This window comes from Asparagus officinalis, chromosome 3 (assembly GCF_001876935.1).
Source record: "Asparagus officinalis chromosome 3, Aspof.V1, whole genome shotgun sequence".
NCBI classification, from domain to species: Eukaryota; Viridiplantae; Streptophyta; class Magnoliopsida; order Asparagales; family Asparagaceae; genus Asparagus; species Asparagus officinalis.
Window position 1 is genome coordinate 35,859,765 of NC_033796.1, and position 19,324 is coordinate 35,879,088.

The window sequence follows — 19,324 nt, forward strand, 5'->3', positions numbered from 1 at the left end:
CGCCACGTTGGCCGCCAATGTGGCTGCCTCACAGTCTGCTTCGTAGTAAGGGAATATGACCCTCGCGTTCACAAGGCTAGACGCGACCCTCGCGTTGGGTAGAAACGTAACCCTCGCGTTCAGACGTTTCTACATGCAACAATTAAAACTGTATGCAACAATTACAACAATTAAGTCATTTGTTGTTACAATCATAACTGTTATTATAATTTATAACAGTCAAATGACCCTTGAGCTGACCTTAGAGGCCTATAAATAGAGCCCCTTGGAGCAGCTCTCATACATATGGAAAAACACATTGAAGTGTTTAAGCTGTTTTGTTGCTGTTGAAGAGTTTGAAAGAGTAAAAGCTTTAGTCTGTGCCCGAAGGAACAGAGCCCTGAACCGAAAGGTTATTACAGATCGAAAGATCTTTGTCTTAACCGAAAGGTTTTAATAAATCAATGATATTTTTGCCTGAACCGAAAGGTTTAACAGATCGAGTAGATCTTTGCCTTGACTGAAAGGTCTTATAGATCCAGGAGATCTTGACAGTACTTGGTAAGTGCACACCAGTGTATTATACTGTTGTTCCTGGAAGCAGTTTGGCATTGGGATCCTTGTATCGGAGTAGGCCAAATATTATTTTAAGCACAGCATTTCATAAACGCACATCAGCTAAACTTAAAAAAGTTTTAAAATATAGCATTTCAGCTCTCTAACAGATTTAGTTGTTTGTTCCAGATTTAGCCATAGGCGCTAACACCAACGTCGAGGGAGTTTATTGAGACCAATGTGAAAGATCAGAGAGATTTATGAGACACCTTATAGTTGATTGTGGGTTTTAGAACTTTCAAAGTTGAGGGAATTGTCTACGGCATGTTTAAACTTAAGAGGATTTTCTCAAATTAAAATAATTGAGAAGGATTTTTTAAGAAAACACTTATAGTTGAGGGGGTTATTAAAATTAATCCATCAAAAGCACCTACAATCCTATTCCTTTGACTCTATATAGTGGGCCCACATCATGTGCTTTTGTTACATCCTTTGCTAACCTATTCTAACTAAAGCAAAATTGCTACACCCATTAACAGACGCACTGGAGCCTGGCATCATTTTATTACCTCTGTTGCTGCAGAGTTTGATTATTTCATTCATATCGCATGATATACTCTAGGTAAATTTCTAAATTTTTCCATTTTCTATTTTTTGGGTTTGTTTTGTTTTGTTTTGTTGTTGTTTTTTTTCCTTGTGTTCTTTTTGGGGTTTTTTTTGTCTTTTTTTGGGTTGCTCAAGGCCCACTCTAGTTTATAACTTAGCTCCACACCCCTACCAATCATGGATGCTTAAGAGACAAGATTATTTAGATAGAGCCAAAAGTTACTGAACCGGAATTGTAAGACTATATCATAACAATTCTCAATCATTACACAAATGGATAAATCAAATCTCCTATTCTTCTTGTTTAGCATTAATCTAATAATATAGAGTCTACATTATATATTGAGGAGAAGATTTGGCACGACAGAAAGGTTGTTGTATTGTGACTAGGGCTGTCCATCCGGGCAAGCCCAGAAAACCGGGCCCGATTGCCCCGGGCTGGGACCGGGCCGGGCCTAAGCGGGCTAGGCACGACCCGAATTTTATTTGTTTTTTAAATTTATTTACTTTTTAAAATCTTTTTAAGAATACAAAGAAAAAAATAAACACAATTTTGATAAAAAATTATATTATTAATTAATTATAATTATGTAATTTATAAATATAAAAAAGTATAAAAATTAAAAGGGAAAAATGTGTCCAGGCCCCAAAAGTGGGAACTTCGTGTGACTAGCCCCCCTGTACTTTGCCCCATGTGGAATAGCCCCAAAAAATGGGCTTTAATGTTTTAAGCTCCCTCCACGTCAGTTTTATACTAAAAGCAGATGGTATTTTACAAAAAAACCGAAACTGCCCTTCACTTTCTTCCCCAGACGAGTCCTGGAAGTCACTTCTCATTAATGCGATATGATGGGAAAATGGAGGGAAATTTCCCCCTTTTTTTACTTCATCTAACTAGTTAGTTCTCCATTACTCCTCCTCCTCAGACCAAAATTCTCTCCATAACTCTCTCCATCATGAGCAATAACTAGTTAGTTCTCCATTACTCCTCCTCCTCAGATCAAAATGGCTGAAAAGGACATCATCTGCATTGTCTCTTCGCAGTATAAAGCGGTATTCTTGAAGATTAATTCTTCAACCACCATCTTGGATCTCAAGTTTGATGCGGCAGAGAGGTTAGATCTTCCATACGAGTCATTAATTTTGGCATACGAAGATCAAACAGTTGAAAGCTTAAAATTTATCATTGAGAACGATGGTGATCTGACGTCTATGGTGGAGCATTGCCACAATCTTGGACTGAAAGAGGTTCACGTGCAAGCTTTTAAAGAAGGAGATGATTCTTCGAATAAACAGGAAAAGGAGCAAGTCCGACAAGACATGTAGGTTAACTGTAAAATCAATTAACTTAAGTTCTAATCGTCTTCTTGTTAGTTCTATACTAGGTTTAACTGGACTTCAGTTCTAATGTTTTATTTGTCATTAAGCAGTTCTTTGTTATGCTCCATACTAGAGTTCTAATGTTTTATTTGTCAGTTCTAATCGCTATTTTGTTAGTTCTACTAGAGTTATTGCTGGTTCCACTATAGTTCCCATATTGTTAGTCCTAATTGTTATAAATTAGATATAACGTGGTATAAATTAACGTGGTATAAATTAGACAATGTAGGTATAAAATAGAACTAACAAGCCATCAGTTAGAACTGACACTAACACACTACAGATTAGAACTAACACTGTGCATATTATTAGAACTAACAAGCTACAGAATAGAACTAACATTGTGCAGATTAGAACTAACACTCTACAGAATAGAACTAACACTGTGCAGATTAGAACTAACACTCTACAGAATAGAACTAACATGTTATAATTTTGAAATAGCTTGTTATAAAATAGAAATAACTTCGTTAAATTAGAACTAACCTTTAATGGCTATATCGTTTGTTCTAATAGCTATTATGTCAGTTCTAATCAATGCACTGTTAGCTCTAATAGTTATATTGTTAGTTCTTTTAGTTCTAATTGATTCTAACAGCAAGCAATTGTCGTTTTTACTTTTTAGCTTTTGCTATTATCTGTTGATACTTCTATTATTTGTGCAGTTTGAAATCAAAAAGTGTAGACTGTGGCCCGTCGGCGTTGTTGACAACAAGTGTTCCAGATAAGAATCCCAATGACAATCCTTCCGGAGATGATGTCATGACGATTGATGACATGATTAGCAGATCAGAGAGGATTCCTGCTTGGTGGCACACAGCTTTAACCGGTGAGGGACAACGATTTGAAAGTGCGAAGGAGTTAAGATTGGCCTTGCTATACTACTCCATGGCAAAAAAATTCGAATACGAGTTTGGGAAGAATGAACCGAAGCGTATTCGAGTGTTTTGTCGGTTTAAGGCAGCAAAAAATTGTCCGTGGATGTTATTTGCCTCTCCACCGAAAAATGATAATAGACTTGAAATCAAAAGGTTTGTGGACAATCACAGTTGTGGGCAGCATGGCAATAATGCTGGTCAATCTAGAGCCTCAAGGCGATTCATTGCTACCCAATTACAACCCACGTTAAAGGTTCGACCGGATATACGGCCTATTGACGTTCAAAAGGAGTTTCTAAGCTCGTATGGGATTAGGGTCGATTATAGTAAGATTTGGTGGGGTAAAGAAAGAGCACAAGAGAAATTATATGGTGATGCCCATGAGTCCTACGATCAATTACGATGGTAAATAGAAGATGATATATAACAAAATGAGGGGATTAGGGTCGATTATACTAATTTTTCAATGTTGGTACTAACGCTTAATCTTCAATTTTCTAGGTATGTAGAAGAGGTCAAGAAGACAAACCCAGGTAGCTATATTCATGTTGAACAAAATGAGGGGAGGTTTACAAGGTTATTCATATGCTACGCCGCCTGCATAAATGGTTTTTTATACGGCTGTAGACCACTCTTATTTTTGGATGGTACCTTTCTTAAAGATCGATTCAAAGGCATACTCCTAAGCGCCGTAGCATATGATGGAAATCAGGGGATATTTCCATTGGCGTATTGTATATGCGATCAGGAAAATAATGTTAACTGGAAGTGGTTCTTACAAGGTTAGTTCTATCCCTAGCCATGTTAGTTCTGTTGCAGGTTATGATAATTCTAGCTCATTCATTGCTAACTCTAATTCGTGTATGGTAACCACAACTCTTTGTAGGTTTGTGGTCTATTCTCTATGAAAGGCCAGATCCATACAACCCTCCACACAAGCTAGTGATAATTTCAGATGCGGATAAGGGGATCAGAGAAGCAGTTAGAGAATTTTTTCCAGATTCTATACACTCTCGATGTGTGTTGCATCTAGTGGAGAACTTCAGGACAAAGTTGAAGGATTTGGGATTCAAATCAAAAGATACTCAGATCTTGGGTAATCTATTGCAATCTGCCTGTTACAAATATACTAGAGCAGAATGGAACGATTACATGGACGACATTAGACTGGTTGACGAAAGAGCTTACAATATTGTGATGAACTACGCTCCAGAAAACTAGGCCAATGCGTTTTTCCCTGGAGTTAGGTAAGTTATAAGCTATTTGATTACATGACTATTATAAGCCGCTTGACGAATTCCCTATTATGTTTTAGATATGGTCACGTTACATCAAATGTTGCAGAGTCATTCAACAAATGGATACATGAGGCTAGGCTACTACGGATACTTCAACTGGTAGAGCACATACGTAAACAGATTATGGTTCGTATGAATGAGCGACGAACCATGGCTGAAAGCTTTGGTATAAATTAGAACTAACTTGGTATAAATTAGAACTAACTTGGTATAAATTAGAACTAACTTGGTATAAATTAGAACTAACTTGGTATAAAATGAGAACAAACTTGGTATAAAATAGAACTAACTTTGTATAAATTAGATCTAACATTGTATAAAATAGAACTAACTTGGTATAAATTAGGTTTATAACGTTGTAAAAAATAGAACTATCTTGGTATAAATTAGAGCTAACGTGGTATAAATTAGATATAACGTGGTATAAATTAGGTTTATAACGTGATATAAAATAGAACTAACACAAATTAGATATAACGTGGTATAAATTAGATCTAACGTGGTATAAATTAGGTTTATAACGTAGTAAAAAATAGATCTAACTTGGTATAAATTAGATCTAACGTGGTATAAATTAGGTTTATAACGTGGTATAAATTAGGTTTATAACGTGGTATAAATTAGGTTTATAACGTGGTATAAAATAGAACTAACTTGGTATAAATTAGAAATAACTTGGTATAAAATGAGATATAACGTGGTATAAATTAGGTTTATAACTTGGCATAAAATAGAACTAACATAAATTAGATATATAACGTGGTATAAATTAGATATAACGTGTAATAAAATAGAACTAACAAGCCATCACAAGCTACAGATTAGAACGAACACTGTGCAGAATAGAACTAACACTCTACAGAATAGAACTAACACTGTGCAGATTAGAACTAACACTCTACAGAACAGAACTAACACTGTGCAGATTAGAACTAACACTCTACAGAATAGAACTAACACTATGCAGATTAGAACTAACACTCTACAGAACAGAAATAACTTGGTATAAATTAGAACCAACTTGGTATAAATTAGAACTAACTTGGTATAAAATGAGAACAAACTTGGTATAAAATAGAACTAACTTTGTATAAATTAGATCTAACATTGTATAAAATAGAACTAACTTGGTATAAATTAGGTTTATAACGTTGTAAAAAATAGAACTATCTTGGTATAAATTAGAGCTAACGTGGTATAAATTAGATATAACGTGGTATAAATTAGGTTTATAACGTGATATAAAATAGAACTAACTTGGTATAAATTAGTAAATTAGATCTAACGTGGTATAAATGAGATATAACGTGGTATAAATTAGGTTTATAACTTGGTATAAAATAAAACTAACACAAATTAGATATAACGTGGTATAAATTAGATATAACGTGTAATAAAATAGAACTAACAAGCCATCACACGCTACTGCAGATTAGAACTAACACTCTACAGATTAGAACTAACACTATGCAGATTAGAACTAACACTCTACAGAATAGAACTAACACTGTGCAGATTAGAACTAACACTCTACAGAATAGATCTAACATGTTAAAATATATAACTAAAAGGGTGCAGATTGGAAGTAACACAACATTTGTAACAAACTGTTTGGTGGATAAGCAAAATTTAACAAGAAAAAACACGCAATGATTCCAGGTCTTCATTTGTTGCTGCCCTCGCTGGATGGGTTTGGGTCTAATAAACCCTTTTCGCTGTCACTCGCCTTCCTTTTCGAAGGTCCTGGCTTACTGCGCTTTGAGGAAGGAGAACTGGATCCCGCTGAGCCACTGTGGGAGACGACGGGGTTTAAAGGGAGAGGAACATTGCCGGTAGGGAGAGCCCTTGGAGAATTGGCACCCCCGACCCCTTGGTTACGGAGAAACAGCTGCCATTGGTCTCTCTCTACCGTCATGTGGACGCCACCCCAACTAACCTCAATTAACTCGGGGTCGGTCCTAAAGGGCTGCGCACACTAGGGCCCTAAGTTGAGTCGTGTGGATACCTGAGCCTTCTCCAAATTCCCCCCGCATTGGACCTGCGTGATGGCGTATCCTTCCCTGGCGTTACCGTCCACCGGTGAGATGTAACGGAACCCAAGCCTCTTAGGGATTTCAGATAAATCCCTAACCTTGAGTAGAACTCTACAGTCTTTGAAGTTAGAATGTGTTATGACGTCCCTGGAGCACATTACACATTCACCGATACCAATGAGCAGAGATTGAAGAAATTCAAAATTCCAGAGGTGGTATGGGAGATTGAATAGGCGAATCCATACTAGAAAGGGTTGAGGCAACGTTGTTAGCCTCAGATCCTCTTTCCAACGGCGAAATCTGCCCTTAAATGTGCCCATATCTATCAAACCGAGATCAATAGCTTGGGCAAGAACTTCATCGGATGGAAACTGTACCATGAAGCTGTTCCCTGCCGCCTCCTTGATTTGATGGGGCCATGACCTAAGATTGAAGCGGTAGGCCAGCATTTCTCGGAGCTCCTGCACCGATGGACGGCCTCTATCAAGATTGAAGATGGCGTAAGAAGAAAGATATCGTATGGTGCTGGAGGTGTTGGCCGGGACGGTAAGCATCCTCGGAGGGGCACTTGCGGTAATTCCATGATGACAATCTCGAGTGCTGTGTCCTGTCCCATGGCAGTGTACACAAGAAGGATCCCCAGCCATTTGTGAGGGTATACGATGAAAATAGATGACGCTGGGTTGTGGTTTTTAGCAGGGGGAGGGGTTTGCAGAGGCGCCTACGCTGGGACCAGTAGAAGAAAGAAAGGTGGTGACCGTACAATCGATGGAAGTTCGTATTAGGTATTTAAATTAATTTATTTATTTAACTGACTTGGGAACACGCGAATATATGATGTGATATGTTAGTGTGATGGAACCGTCGCTTCTAAAGAAGTGAGCAGCTGGAGGTCTGAAGATAACTTAAATAATTAAAATTTTAGAACTGGCTATGAGATAGAACTAACGAGCATGGTACAGAATAGAACTAACGTTGTATGAGTTAGAACTAACGAGCATCACTAGAACGAACATGGTACAGATAGAACAATACATCTGATAACAATCATTTTCAATTACTTAAATATACATACATTATTGTATTTGTATGAACATATCATTCATCACTGTACACTGTTTCTTCTTTATGTCTTTGTTCAAAACCAGCCAGTAATAATTGTGCGGCAAGTCTTGCTCGCATAGCTTCAGGGATATCGTTCGGAGGATTAACCAGCAATGTTGATCGTCCTTCAATTATGGATTTTACAAAGAGGTAGACGAACACACCACAGTCAAAGCTGCAACATAGAATGAGTTCATTAGACATTTTCGTTCCGTTCTAATACTATAACACAAATTAACACAATATAGACATCGAAACTAACCGTCCTCTTTGTTGCTCGCATTTGATGGCTTAATATCTAAATATTTTGTGCACATTATCTTCAATAAAATCAGCATGATGGGTATCAAAGAAGTTTATGATTTTATTAACAGGCTCCATCCAAGCTTCGTGCCCAGCGGAGCTGTAATGCTTGACGACTTTATCTTTAAGATCAACTTCTACAAGATGTCAATGATCGTGCCTGACCAAAGGGATTAAGAGATGCTCCATAAGGAATGCGGTATATTTCTCAATGAATGACAAATATAGCTCGTAATTGTTTGCCTCCAAGCTATAGAGTGAGTGTTGTAAACACATCATGTTTGAGTTGAAATTAAAACAAACATGAGATGCGAAGGCTAACTAACACCGTATTAATTAGAACTAACACGCTGCAGAATAGAACTAACACGCTACAGAATAGAATTAACACTCTACAGAATAGAACTAACACTCTACAGAATAGAACTAACACTCTACAGGATAGAACTAACACTGTGTAGATTAGAACTAACACTGTGCAGAATAGAACTAACACTGAGCAGAATAGAACTAACACTCTACAGAATAGAACTAACACTGGGCAGATTAGAACTAACACTCTACAGAACGGACCTAACATGACTTATGGTAGGTCTAAATTGATGCTAACTAGAACTAACGTGACTCATGGTATAACTAGCATGGATTACACAAGATCTAACATGAATTTCAATCAAAACTAACGTGGTGAAATTAGGAATAGCATGTTCTTACAAGAAAGAACACCGATACGACTCCATATCCTTTGCTGTATGCCTCCTGGTTAATCGTGTCCAAAACTGCTTCTTCCACCTGTTATTGTTATGAAACATTAAAATTCAGTTTAAACAATATTATACTAATTATTAAGGAAGTATATGTTAACCTTGTCGTCAATGCGGCCACCACGAAGTACATATAACAACTCTTCCCTATTAATACTGTTGTTGGTTGTTACTATAACATTATATCTCCTGGTATAAATTAGAAGTAACATGAATTAGAACTAATATGTGGAGAATTAGCATATAAATAGTCAACTGAAACTTACCTGTGAATCTTCTGAGAATAAAATTTAACTGAAACTTACTTGTGAATCTTCTGAGAACAAAATTTGGTTAGGCTCTCAATTTGAGCTTTGTCGAGTCTTTCTGCTACGGGAGATGTTATCTTTAAATTATGTACAAAAGCACCTGTGCTATCTATTATGCGTAAGTTAAACAATGTAGGGTCTGGAAGCTCATTATTCAGCTCTCCCAATAGAGCTTCCTCTTCATCTGTCATTGGCTTCGAACTCAACGCATCAAAAGTGGGGATTTGATTACTGGGGTAAAAATGAGTAACTTTTTCAGCTAGTTTTACTTTTGATTCAGGACTTTCAAGTACTTCAGTATATGGTGTCCTCTTGAATTTAGATCTCTTGCTTACCCTTTTTGCCTTTGGTCTACGCTTTGCTTTCACATTGCTCGTTAGAACATCTACAAGTTTGTCCACATCATGTTTAATATTCACAAGATCCTCTTCCTCCTGTGCTTCCAACTTATCTACATTCTCCTTCTCTTTATCTACAATATCTTCCTCCTTATCTACACCATCAACAGTATCCTTATCAAAACCTTTGTTATCTATAATAAAATTTTTATTTTCCATATGCTCCTCTTCCTTATCTACCATACGCTCCTCTTCCTTATCTACAATATCTTCCATATGCTCCTCTTCCTTATCTACCATATGCTCATCTTCCTTATCTACAATATCTTCCATATGCTCCTCTTCCTTATCTACCATATGCTCCTCTTCCTTATCTACAATATCTTCCATATGCTCCTCTTCCTTATCTACCATACGCTCCTCTTCATTATCTACAATATCTTCCATATGCTCCTCTTCCTTATTTACACTATCCTCAACCTTAGTATCTACAGTCTGGTCAACCTTACTATATACCCCCTCCCCTGGAGAAGTAACAGGCTCCTCTTCACTTGCCTCATCGTCAGCAGGATGCATCACATCCTCTTCAACAATCTTATGTACATGTTCTTGCATGGTGGGCTCTTCCTTATATACACTGCTTGATTTGGACTTCTGTTCCTCTTGAGATGGCCGTCGCTTCTTCCTAATTTCATTTGCAATTTTCTGTTTGATATTTGACTTAAGCAGCACCGGGTCTATAACCTCATCATGTCTTCCACATTTTTCAATTATCCTGTTAAGCCTGTTGATCTCAATCATGAATTCTTTACAATATTTGCTCTTGGTCTGCTTTGTAGCATCAAGAAGTCGCTTGAGAAATTTAGCAGAATTTCTCCAAAATGTGAGTTGCTGCTCAATGGGAAGAACATTGATCTCCTCTTCATCGTCAAAAGCAACGTCAATATGCTTTGCCATGATCTGTTATTGATACAAGATTATAATTTTAAGTAGGATTAAACATAATTAGGATATTCTTTGCAGTTAGTGTGAAATGAGTACGACTTAACATAACAGGATACTTACGTAACCTATTGAGAAGTTCTTAGTAGTTTTTTTCCTGGAAAGCCTTCCTCTTTGCCTGATGCTTTTGCTGAAGAACTTCATCCCTCTGTTCAGCGGGAAGTGAATGAACATGACCAGGAGAAGCGACCTCCGCAATAGGCCTATGGACAAATGTTATTGACGCTGACTTAGCCTTTGAAATAATTGTCGGCATCCTCATAGATGCGATTCTCTCCTCCCCTGATGCCCAATTTGTCATTGGAGGTCTGGAGGTGTCTAAGAGGGCATATTTCTTTATGCCTGTCATCTCGTAGTACCAAAGCTGTACCAAATAATATATTTACCATTAACATTTAATACTAGACTAGACTAAAGAGAATAAAATATGGCTGCATCTAGAACTAACATGGTGTAAATTAGAACAGAACAGAACAGAACTAACACGCTGCAGAATAGAACTAACACTCTACAGAATAGAACTAACACTGAGCAGATTAGAACTAACACTCTACATAATAGAACTAACACTGTGCAGATTAGAACTAACACTCTACAGAATAGAACTAACACTGTGTTAGTTCTATTCTGTAGAGTGTTAGTTCTATTCTGCACAGTGTTAGTTCTATTCTGTAGGGTGTTAATTCTAATCTGCACAGTGTTAGTTCTATTCTGTAGAGTGTTAGTTCTATTCTGCAGCGTGTTAGTTCTAATATGTCTGTAGCGTGTGAGTTCTAATCTGCAAATTAGAACTAACACTCTACAGAACGGAACTAATACTGTGCAGATTAGAACTAACACGCTACAGAATAGAACTAACATAGAATAAGTTAGAACTAACAATGCATAGGTACGAATTAGAATGAAACAAGATCAGTAAAATATGGAACTTACACACAATAGTGTCATGCAACCTGGGACATATGCGACCTTTTGCTTCTTCTTTCCCTCCAAAGCAACTCCAATGCCCCTGATAATTTCATTATAAAAGAACGGGGCCCATGCAACAGAATTGACCCTCTGAATGCTATCCAGGTATCTGAGTAAGGGTCTAGGGATACCTTCCCCTGCTATGGGACTCCATATCATAGAGCATTGGTACAAAATTTGTAGCAGAGCAAAATCCTCGATATCCCGCTTTTTGGTAGATTCAACAAGCCGTTCAAGTAGCCCTTCAAGATGTTTACGTTGGCTGGTTTCTGATTTTTTTAACTTCTTACCCTCTTCAGAAATGAAAAGCTTAGCGAAGTATTCCAGCCATATTCTGCTTCTTGAGTCCCTATTGTTCCTTATGTCCTCCCCATAAATTGGGAAATAAGTATGGTTGTGGACCCATTGCAAATCAAAACTAACATTTTTCATACCCCCACTTTTTGAATCAGGTATACAAAAGGTGTTATTATCTCTATCGAAAAAGCTCAGCAGCAGCTCAAGGGTGGGCCGATCAGGCGCAGGAGCCCTAAACAAAATGTAGTGCTAAAATATAGAACCGCAGTATGCATCCTTATGCCACTGACGGATCTTCGGGGCAAGGCGCTTCATAAATGCCCAATAAGCCCCGATATTGGCCGTTAACCTTAGTGTTTCTGCTGAGCCTGTTAGAGCAATTTTTTCCCTGCAAAAAATTTTCGAATTTGTAAGTTCAATAAGACATATGAAACAATATTAGACCTAGCACTAACGGGAACAAAATAGAGCTAACACGTAATATTATAGAACTAACATTGGACTCATATTAGAACTAACATTGGACTTAAACTAGATCTAACATTGGTATAAATTTAGAACTAACATTGGACAAAGCCTAGAACTAATAATATTGGGTTAATCTGCATTGTCTCTTCGCAGTATAACATAAGCCTAGAACTAACAATATTGGGTTAATCTGCATTGTCTGTTCGCAGTATAACATAACACTTACTGTTTTTTTGAGGGGGGTTTGTTGGTACGACCAGCCATTGTCGTCCTCCTTTTCTGGTCTCGCCATTGTAATGCCTCCTTTTGCATTTCGATTAGGGTTTTCGTAGCTTCCGTAGCTTCCTCCGTGCTGCCACCCGCAGATGAAGCGCCTTTTCCTTCCAACTCGGCTCGGTGCCCGACCTCGTAGTCGTTACTGGATTTTTCCGTAGACGACGATATTTTTTCGGCGAAAACCCTAGAAACGTTGAAATTCGTACAGAAATTAGGAAGATGAACAGTTCTTGATGACGGTGCTAGGTGGAAGAGAGAGAAAGAGAGGGAGAGTACTTGTAAAGGTGAGGGGCACATTAACCCAGCTCAGTCCCATCAGAGGGCAAGATAGTAACTTCCGCTGGGCTTTTTCTGAAAAGAGTCAATTCAGGGCCTCATCGCAAATACTATGCGTATTTGGGGCTATTCCACATGGGGCAAAATACAGGGGGGCTAGTCACACGAAGTTCCCACTTTTGGGGCCTGGACACATTTTTCCCAAATTAAAATGATATAAAATAATTATAGAATATATAGAAACAAACAAAATTAAAAATAATTATAGAATTCAAAGAGCCTAAGGTCCAATCGAAGACATATAAATATATATGTTATGGCTAGGATTTGAACCACTAATCTCCTCTCCAAATTCCTAAATTTTACCACTAGACTAAGTAGCCCAAAACATTCATGTAATTCAATATATGTATATGTATACACACACACACACATATAAATATATTATACATAAATAAATTGTAAATACTTATAGAAATTACATAAACAAAGTGTATTATACATAAACATATATATATATATATATATATATATATATATATATATATAATATAATAATATATATAATATATAATATATATTTATTTATTATTTATTTATTATATTTACATATATTAACATATAAAGAGAGTATACTCATACATTATATACAAGAGATATACTTATACATATATAATCTTATATAAAGAGAGAGTTATACATATATAAGAGAGAGTATACATTTATACATATATATACTTATATAGAGAGAGTAGCACTATATATATTATCAATATATATATATATTATATATATAATATATATATATATATAATATATATATATAATATATATATATATATTAAACATATATTATACATATTTATATAATCAATTATTACACATATAAAAAAATTTAAAATAAAATAAAAAAAAAGTTACTTTCCAGCCGAGGCCGGGCCCAGGCCCGGCGGTCCATCGAGCGCCCGGACCCGGACCGCAGTCTGGCACCGGGTTTCGGCTAACCCAGGCCGACAAGAACAGGCCTCCAGGCGCGTCCGGGCCGGCGGGCTTTTTGGACAGCCCTAATTGTGACTTGGAAGTCATGGATTCAAAAGTCGGAAACAACATTTCTTTATGCAGTGGTAAGGTTGTACACATCTGATATCTCCATGCACCGCAGTCCCCATACTTCTGATCCTCCTCGTAGTCCAAAATATTTAGAACTCGTGCACTGAACAACAACAAAGACATCACTGAAGCCTTTATCCCAAATGTTTAGGGTCGGCTACATAAATTCTATTCTTTCATTTCGCTCTATAATTTGACATCTCTTCTATTAAGTTAAACATTATCATATCTTTCTTAATTAACCAAGTTCTTTTAGGTCTACTAGTCTCATTAACTATAATATTATCATTTTATCAACCGGTGTAATAAGACATTTCCGTTGTACATGACCAAACCATCTTAGTCAATTCTATCTCATTTATACTCAATAGGAGCAACCTCTGCGGATACACTTATTTTTTATCCTATCATTTAGTGTATACCCACAATATCATGGCAAAATTCTCATTTTTTGCTACCCACAAGAACTCGTGCACTGAATCGCCCTTCATATATTCAGTGAATAGAGTTTATCAAAAGCTTTATTCTTGACTCGAACGATCTTTAGCTCTTTACAATCCACCGGACCTACATAATTATGTGTTATGTATGCGCTCACCCTACCTTGTTTTCTGCCGTTCCTCACGCCACCAAAACGTTAAACAATAAAACAAACAAGAGCATCGACTCCTCATTAATTGGGGTACGACTGGTACAAAAACATCAAATATCACAATTAATTGTCAACTCCCCTTACTAATTTGTCCTCTCATTTCTTATACCCACTCACAAAACTCCCATCTTAGGATCTCCTCTCTCTCTCTCTCTCTCTCTCTCTCTCTCTCTAAATATCCCATGATTGTACTCACCAATGGATTTCTTCAAAGCCTTTCTCCCCCTCAAATACAGGAATAACAGCATCAAAAAGCCCAAGAAAGCCTCAAGCACTCCCTTAATCGTACCACGCTCCTCTTCACCTGAAAGGGCCATCCTCGGCATCTCCGACCTCAAGCGTGTCTTCGACAAGTTCGACACTGATGGCGACGGCAAGATCACCTCTCAAGAGCTTGAGTCAGCCCTTCGAAGGCTCGGTCCGTTAAATTAATACAGTGTTTATTATTAAAAAAAAAATTCCTATTCTGGCCGGTGAATAACAGGGGATTAATTTCTTTTCTTATTATAACAGGCCAATCTCCAACCTCAGACGAAGAGCTGGAGATCATCATGAACGAGATGGACGTGGATAAAGATGGGCTTATAGATTCGAACGAGTTCTTGAACTACTATCCTGCCACGCTTGATCTCGCAACCGTGGCCGTTGAACTGGAGCAGGCGTTTTCGGTGTTTGACCTCGACAGCGATGGGCTGATATCGGCCGAGGAGCTGCAGATGACGCTGATAAACTTCGGTGAGGAGGCGACGATGAAGCAGTGCCAGAGGATGATTGAGGCGTTTGATTGTGATGGGGATGGATGCATAAGTTTCTTTGAGTTCAGGATCATGATGTGTTCTTCTAAATTTTGAGTAAGTTTGGTGCTTTAGAGGTTGCTAGGATTATTATTGACCTCTTTGTGTACGCAAACTTTATTTGGTTATAAAACTGGTGTATATTCATTAATTAATCTGACATATTTGGGTTTTCCCCCCTTATGGATTGTTGGAGATCATTTAGATTAAGCTAAGTAAAAGAGTTCATTTTAGTTCAACCCTAATCTTTTTTCTTACTTCCTAATGTACTTCTTCTCATTCCTCTCCTCCATTCGCGTATATCATACATCCGTTTCTTTCATAATTAATAAATTCTCTAGACAACTTATCCTGGTTACTAAAAAAATTTCCGAGATATTAATTAATCTGATATATTTGGGTTTCCCCCCTTATAAGGATTCTTGGAGATCATTTAGATTAAGCTAAGTAAAAAGTTCAATTTAGTTCATTATAGTTTAATTACAGAATTCACCATAAAGTTGATATTTACTTTAGAGTTTTGTTGAAACCTAATTTAGCAAGTGGGTTTTACTATCATTTGTAACTCGTGGTTTAGCATTTGTCACCATTTAAGGGGACACTATAGCTAACTCTTATATATAAGGAGTAATGCTCGGCGCGCAATTTAATTGAAATCGATCTGTTATATAGGGTTTTTCTATGGAGTGTCCATGAACACTCTATAAGAGAGGAGAGATAGAGAGAAGTGAATTGCCCATAAAATTTTATGGGCAATTCACTTCTCTCTATCTCTCTCCTCTCTTATAGAGTGCCCATGGGCACTCTATAGAAAAACCCCTGCTATATATACATTTACCTTTCTTTCAGAAAAAATAAATATAATGAAATCTTCTTTCTTGTGAATATCATTTATGATTCTTCTAGATATTTATGAAGGCAGTGATAGAGGAGTATCTCGAGAGGGAAAGTGATTTTACATTTGGAGATAGAGACAGCTAAGAAAGTGACTTGGATAGGGAATTAGTGGAAATTAATTGTTGTAATTTAGAGATATTTCTACAATTTTCTTTTTCTTTTTTCCCCGTAGAGAAAGAAAAGAACAGAATTTCTAAGATTAGAATATTATAGACGAGCAGTTTTTGCTTTAGGCTTTATATGTTAATTTAGATGAGTATAGTCGATGCAAATTAAAACTAATTACTCAACATGAAAGAAAAGGAAAGCACTATAGAATAGTATGTATGTATCTAGTCAAGTATTCCTTCTTGATTATTTTTAGGGAAAATTGTGTTGAGGCCCCAAAAGTAGGGACTTCATGTGACCAGGCCCCTTGTATTTTAGCCCATGTGATTCAGCCTCAAAAAGTATCATTTAATATTTCAAGGCCTCTCCACGTCAGCAATACAAAAAAAATATTGTATTTAAAAAAACCCAAAATTTCCCATCCACTTATTTTTCCCAAACGTCTGGTCCCCCAAAACATGGAAAGTCGTGTTCATTAATGCGATCTGACGGAAAAAATAGAGGGAAATTTTTCGCCTTTTTTAGACTCTATCATGAGCAATAACTCATGTTAGTTCTAACTTATTTCATGTTAGTTCTAACTTATTTCATGTTAGTTCTAACTTATTTTATTTTAGTTATAATTCATGTTAAAGCTAACTTTAAGTAGAACTAATATAAATACTTTAGGCTACTTGGTCTAGTGGTAAAGCTTGGGAATTTGGATAGGAGGTTAGGAGTTCAAACCCTTGCAGCTACAATATATATTTGAAGGTCTTTGATTGGGCCTTGGGCTCTTATGTTAGTTCTAACACACGGCATGTTAGTTCTAGTTCTATTCATGTTAGTTCTAGGCTGTTGAGCTCTTATGTTAGTTCTAACCCACGGCAAGTTAGTTCTAGTTCTAATTCCTGTTAGTTCTAGGCTATTGGGCTCTTATGTTAGTTCTAACACACGGCATGTTAGTTCTAGTTCTAATTCCTGTTAGTTCTAGGCTCTTGGGCTCTTATGTTAGTTCTAACACACGACATGTTAGTTCTAACTAACCGCTTGTTAGTTCTAGTTCTAATTCATGTTAGTTCTAGGCTCTTGGGCTCTTATGTTAGTTATAACCCACGACATATTAGTTCTAACCCACCGCATGTTAATTCTAGCTCTAATTCATATTAGTTTTAGACTCTTGGGCTCTTATGTTAGTTCTAACTCACGACATGTTAGTTCTAACTCACCGCTTGTTAGTTCTAGTTCTAATTCATGTTAGTTCTAGGCTCTTGGGCTCTTATGTTAGTTCTAACACACAACATGTTAGTTCTAACTCACCGCACGTTAATTCTAGTTCTAATTCATGTTAGTTCTAGACTCTTGGGCTCTTATGTTAGTTCTAACCCACGGCATGTTAGTTCTAACTCACCGCTTGTTAGTTCTAGTTCTAATTCATGTTAGTTCTAGGCTATTGGGGTCTTATGTTAGTTCTAACCCACGGTATGTTAGAACTAACATGATATCCATTAGAGCTAACACGAAATCCACTAGAACTAACACATATATTAGAACTAACATGATATCCATTTGAACTAATTAACACGGAAATAATTTCTTCTTTTTTAAATATAATAATATTATACATAGCATAATTTTTTACTGAGAAATTTACGCACCTAGGAATAATTGTTAGAACCAACTTCAATTTAACACCTCCTAAATTTTTCACAATTTTCCATCTAAACATCTCCCACAATTTTTACATACAGACCAATAAACTAAAAACAAAAACATCAAAAAAGCCCCAAACCCCCAACTACTATCAGCCCTTGTCGTTCTTCTTTTCCGGTCTCGTCATTCTACTGTCTGTCTTTGCATTTTCATAAGGGTTTGAGTGACTTCCTCCGCGTTGCCAACCCCCGATGAACCGTCTTTGTCCTTCAGTTCGCCGCGATGAACGACTTCGTAGTCGTTAACGGATTATGCTTCCCTGGATGATATTTTTCCGACGAAAAACCTAGCACTATTGAAATCTGACGAGAAAATTGAAAATTCGAGAGTTTTGGTGGCTCCTAAGCGGTGGGGGGGAGAGAGAGAGAGAGAGAGAGAGAGAGAGAGAGAGAGAGAGAGAGAGAAAGGTGGTACTTTAATAGGGAGGGGCGCAGTAACCAAGTTCTGTCTCATCAAAGGGGCAAGTTCGTAACTTCCACTAGGCTTTTTTTGAAAACCGATACTTTGGGGCCTCGTCACAAATACTGTGTGTATTTGGGGCTTATCCACATGGGACAGAATACAAGGGACCTCGTCACATGAAGTTTTCGTTTTGAGGGCCTAGACATATTTTTCCCTTATTTTTTTGGCAATAAACTCTCTTTCATTTTACCTTAAGAGTTTCAAACCTGCTTACCCTTCCACATTTATTTATTTTTCCATCTGAATGCGATTGAACTTCATGGGTTTGAGTACTAAATTATTAAACACTTATCTTCTGCTTAAAACAAGCAAAATCTTATAAAAGAGTTCACAATTTAGGCTTATATGCTTTCGACTATTATTGTAGCAGTTATAAATAATGTCCCTGATAATAGTTTATGGCACTGACTTAAAACCATTTTAATGCAACTCATAAATAACCTATTTTATAATATATGCTTGACAGTTGGTTAGAGCAATAGTATGTATATTAGTATTCTAATATTGATTACTGTTTTCCCATATATATATTAGTATATTCTCCTAATGAATAGAGGTACATGGGTACAAGTTAGTTGTTGAACGGTAGGGACGTACATTGTCTTCATTTGTGAATTAATTAAGCTGTTATCTTAATTAAACCACAATTTGCTGTACTCTGAATTAGATGTGGGTAGGTCCTTTTAATAAAATATATATTCTTGGATTAGATCTGAAAAGGTATCTACAAACATTTTGTAATATATGACACAGTTTCAGGTCGTGATCTTTTTTC

General features: G+C 36.8%; 2 protein-coding genes and 1 long non-coding RNA gene across 3 annotated transcripts; 2 read left to right on the forward strand and 1 right to left on the reverse strand.

The window, feature by feature from the left end:
* On the forward strand, positions 2,340–4,627 carry LOC109832215. Its single transcript, XM_020399647.1, has 4 exons — positions 2,340–2,462; positions 3,186–3,803; positions 3,900–4,180; positions 4,285–4,627. Exons 1-4 carry the CDS (start codon positions 2,353–2,355, stop codon positions 4,617–4,619), a joined length of 1,344 nt encoding a protein of 447 aa, XP_020255236.1. The 5' UTR covers positions 2,340–2,352; the 3' UTR covers positions 4,620–4,627.
* Positions 7,734–8,126, reverse strand: LOC109832216. Its single transcript, XR_002244662.1, has 2 exons — positions 8,096–8,126; positions 7,734–8,008 (listed from the first exon to the last, which is right to left on the reverse strand). It is a non-coding gene; the product is annotated as an uncharacterized LOC109832216 (long non-coding RNA).
* On the forward strand, positions 14,738–15,523 carry LOC109832217 (neo-calmodulin-like). The gene is made up of 2 exons (XM_020399648.1): positions 14,738–15,014; positions 15,110–15,523. The coding sequence occupies exons 1-2, from the start codon at positions 14,795–14,797 to the stop codon at positions 15,445–15,447; spliced, it is 558 nt and encodes a 185-aa protein (XP_020255237.1). The 5' UTR covers positions 14,738–14,794; the 3' UTR covers positions 15,448–15,523.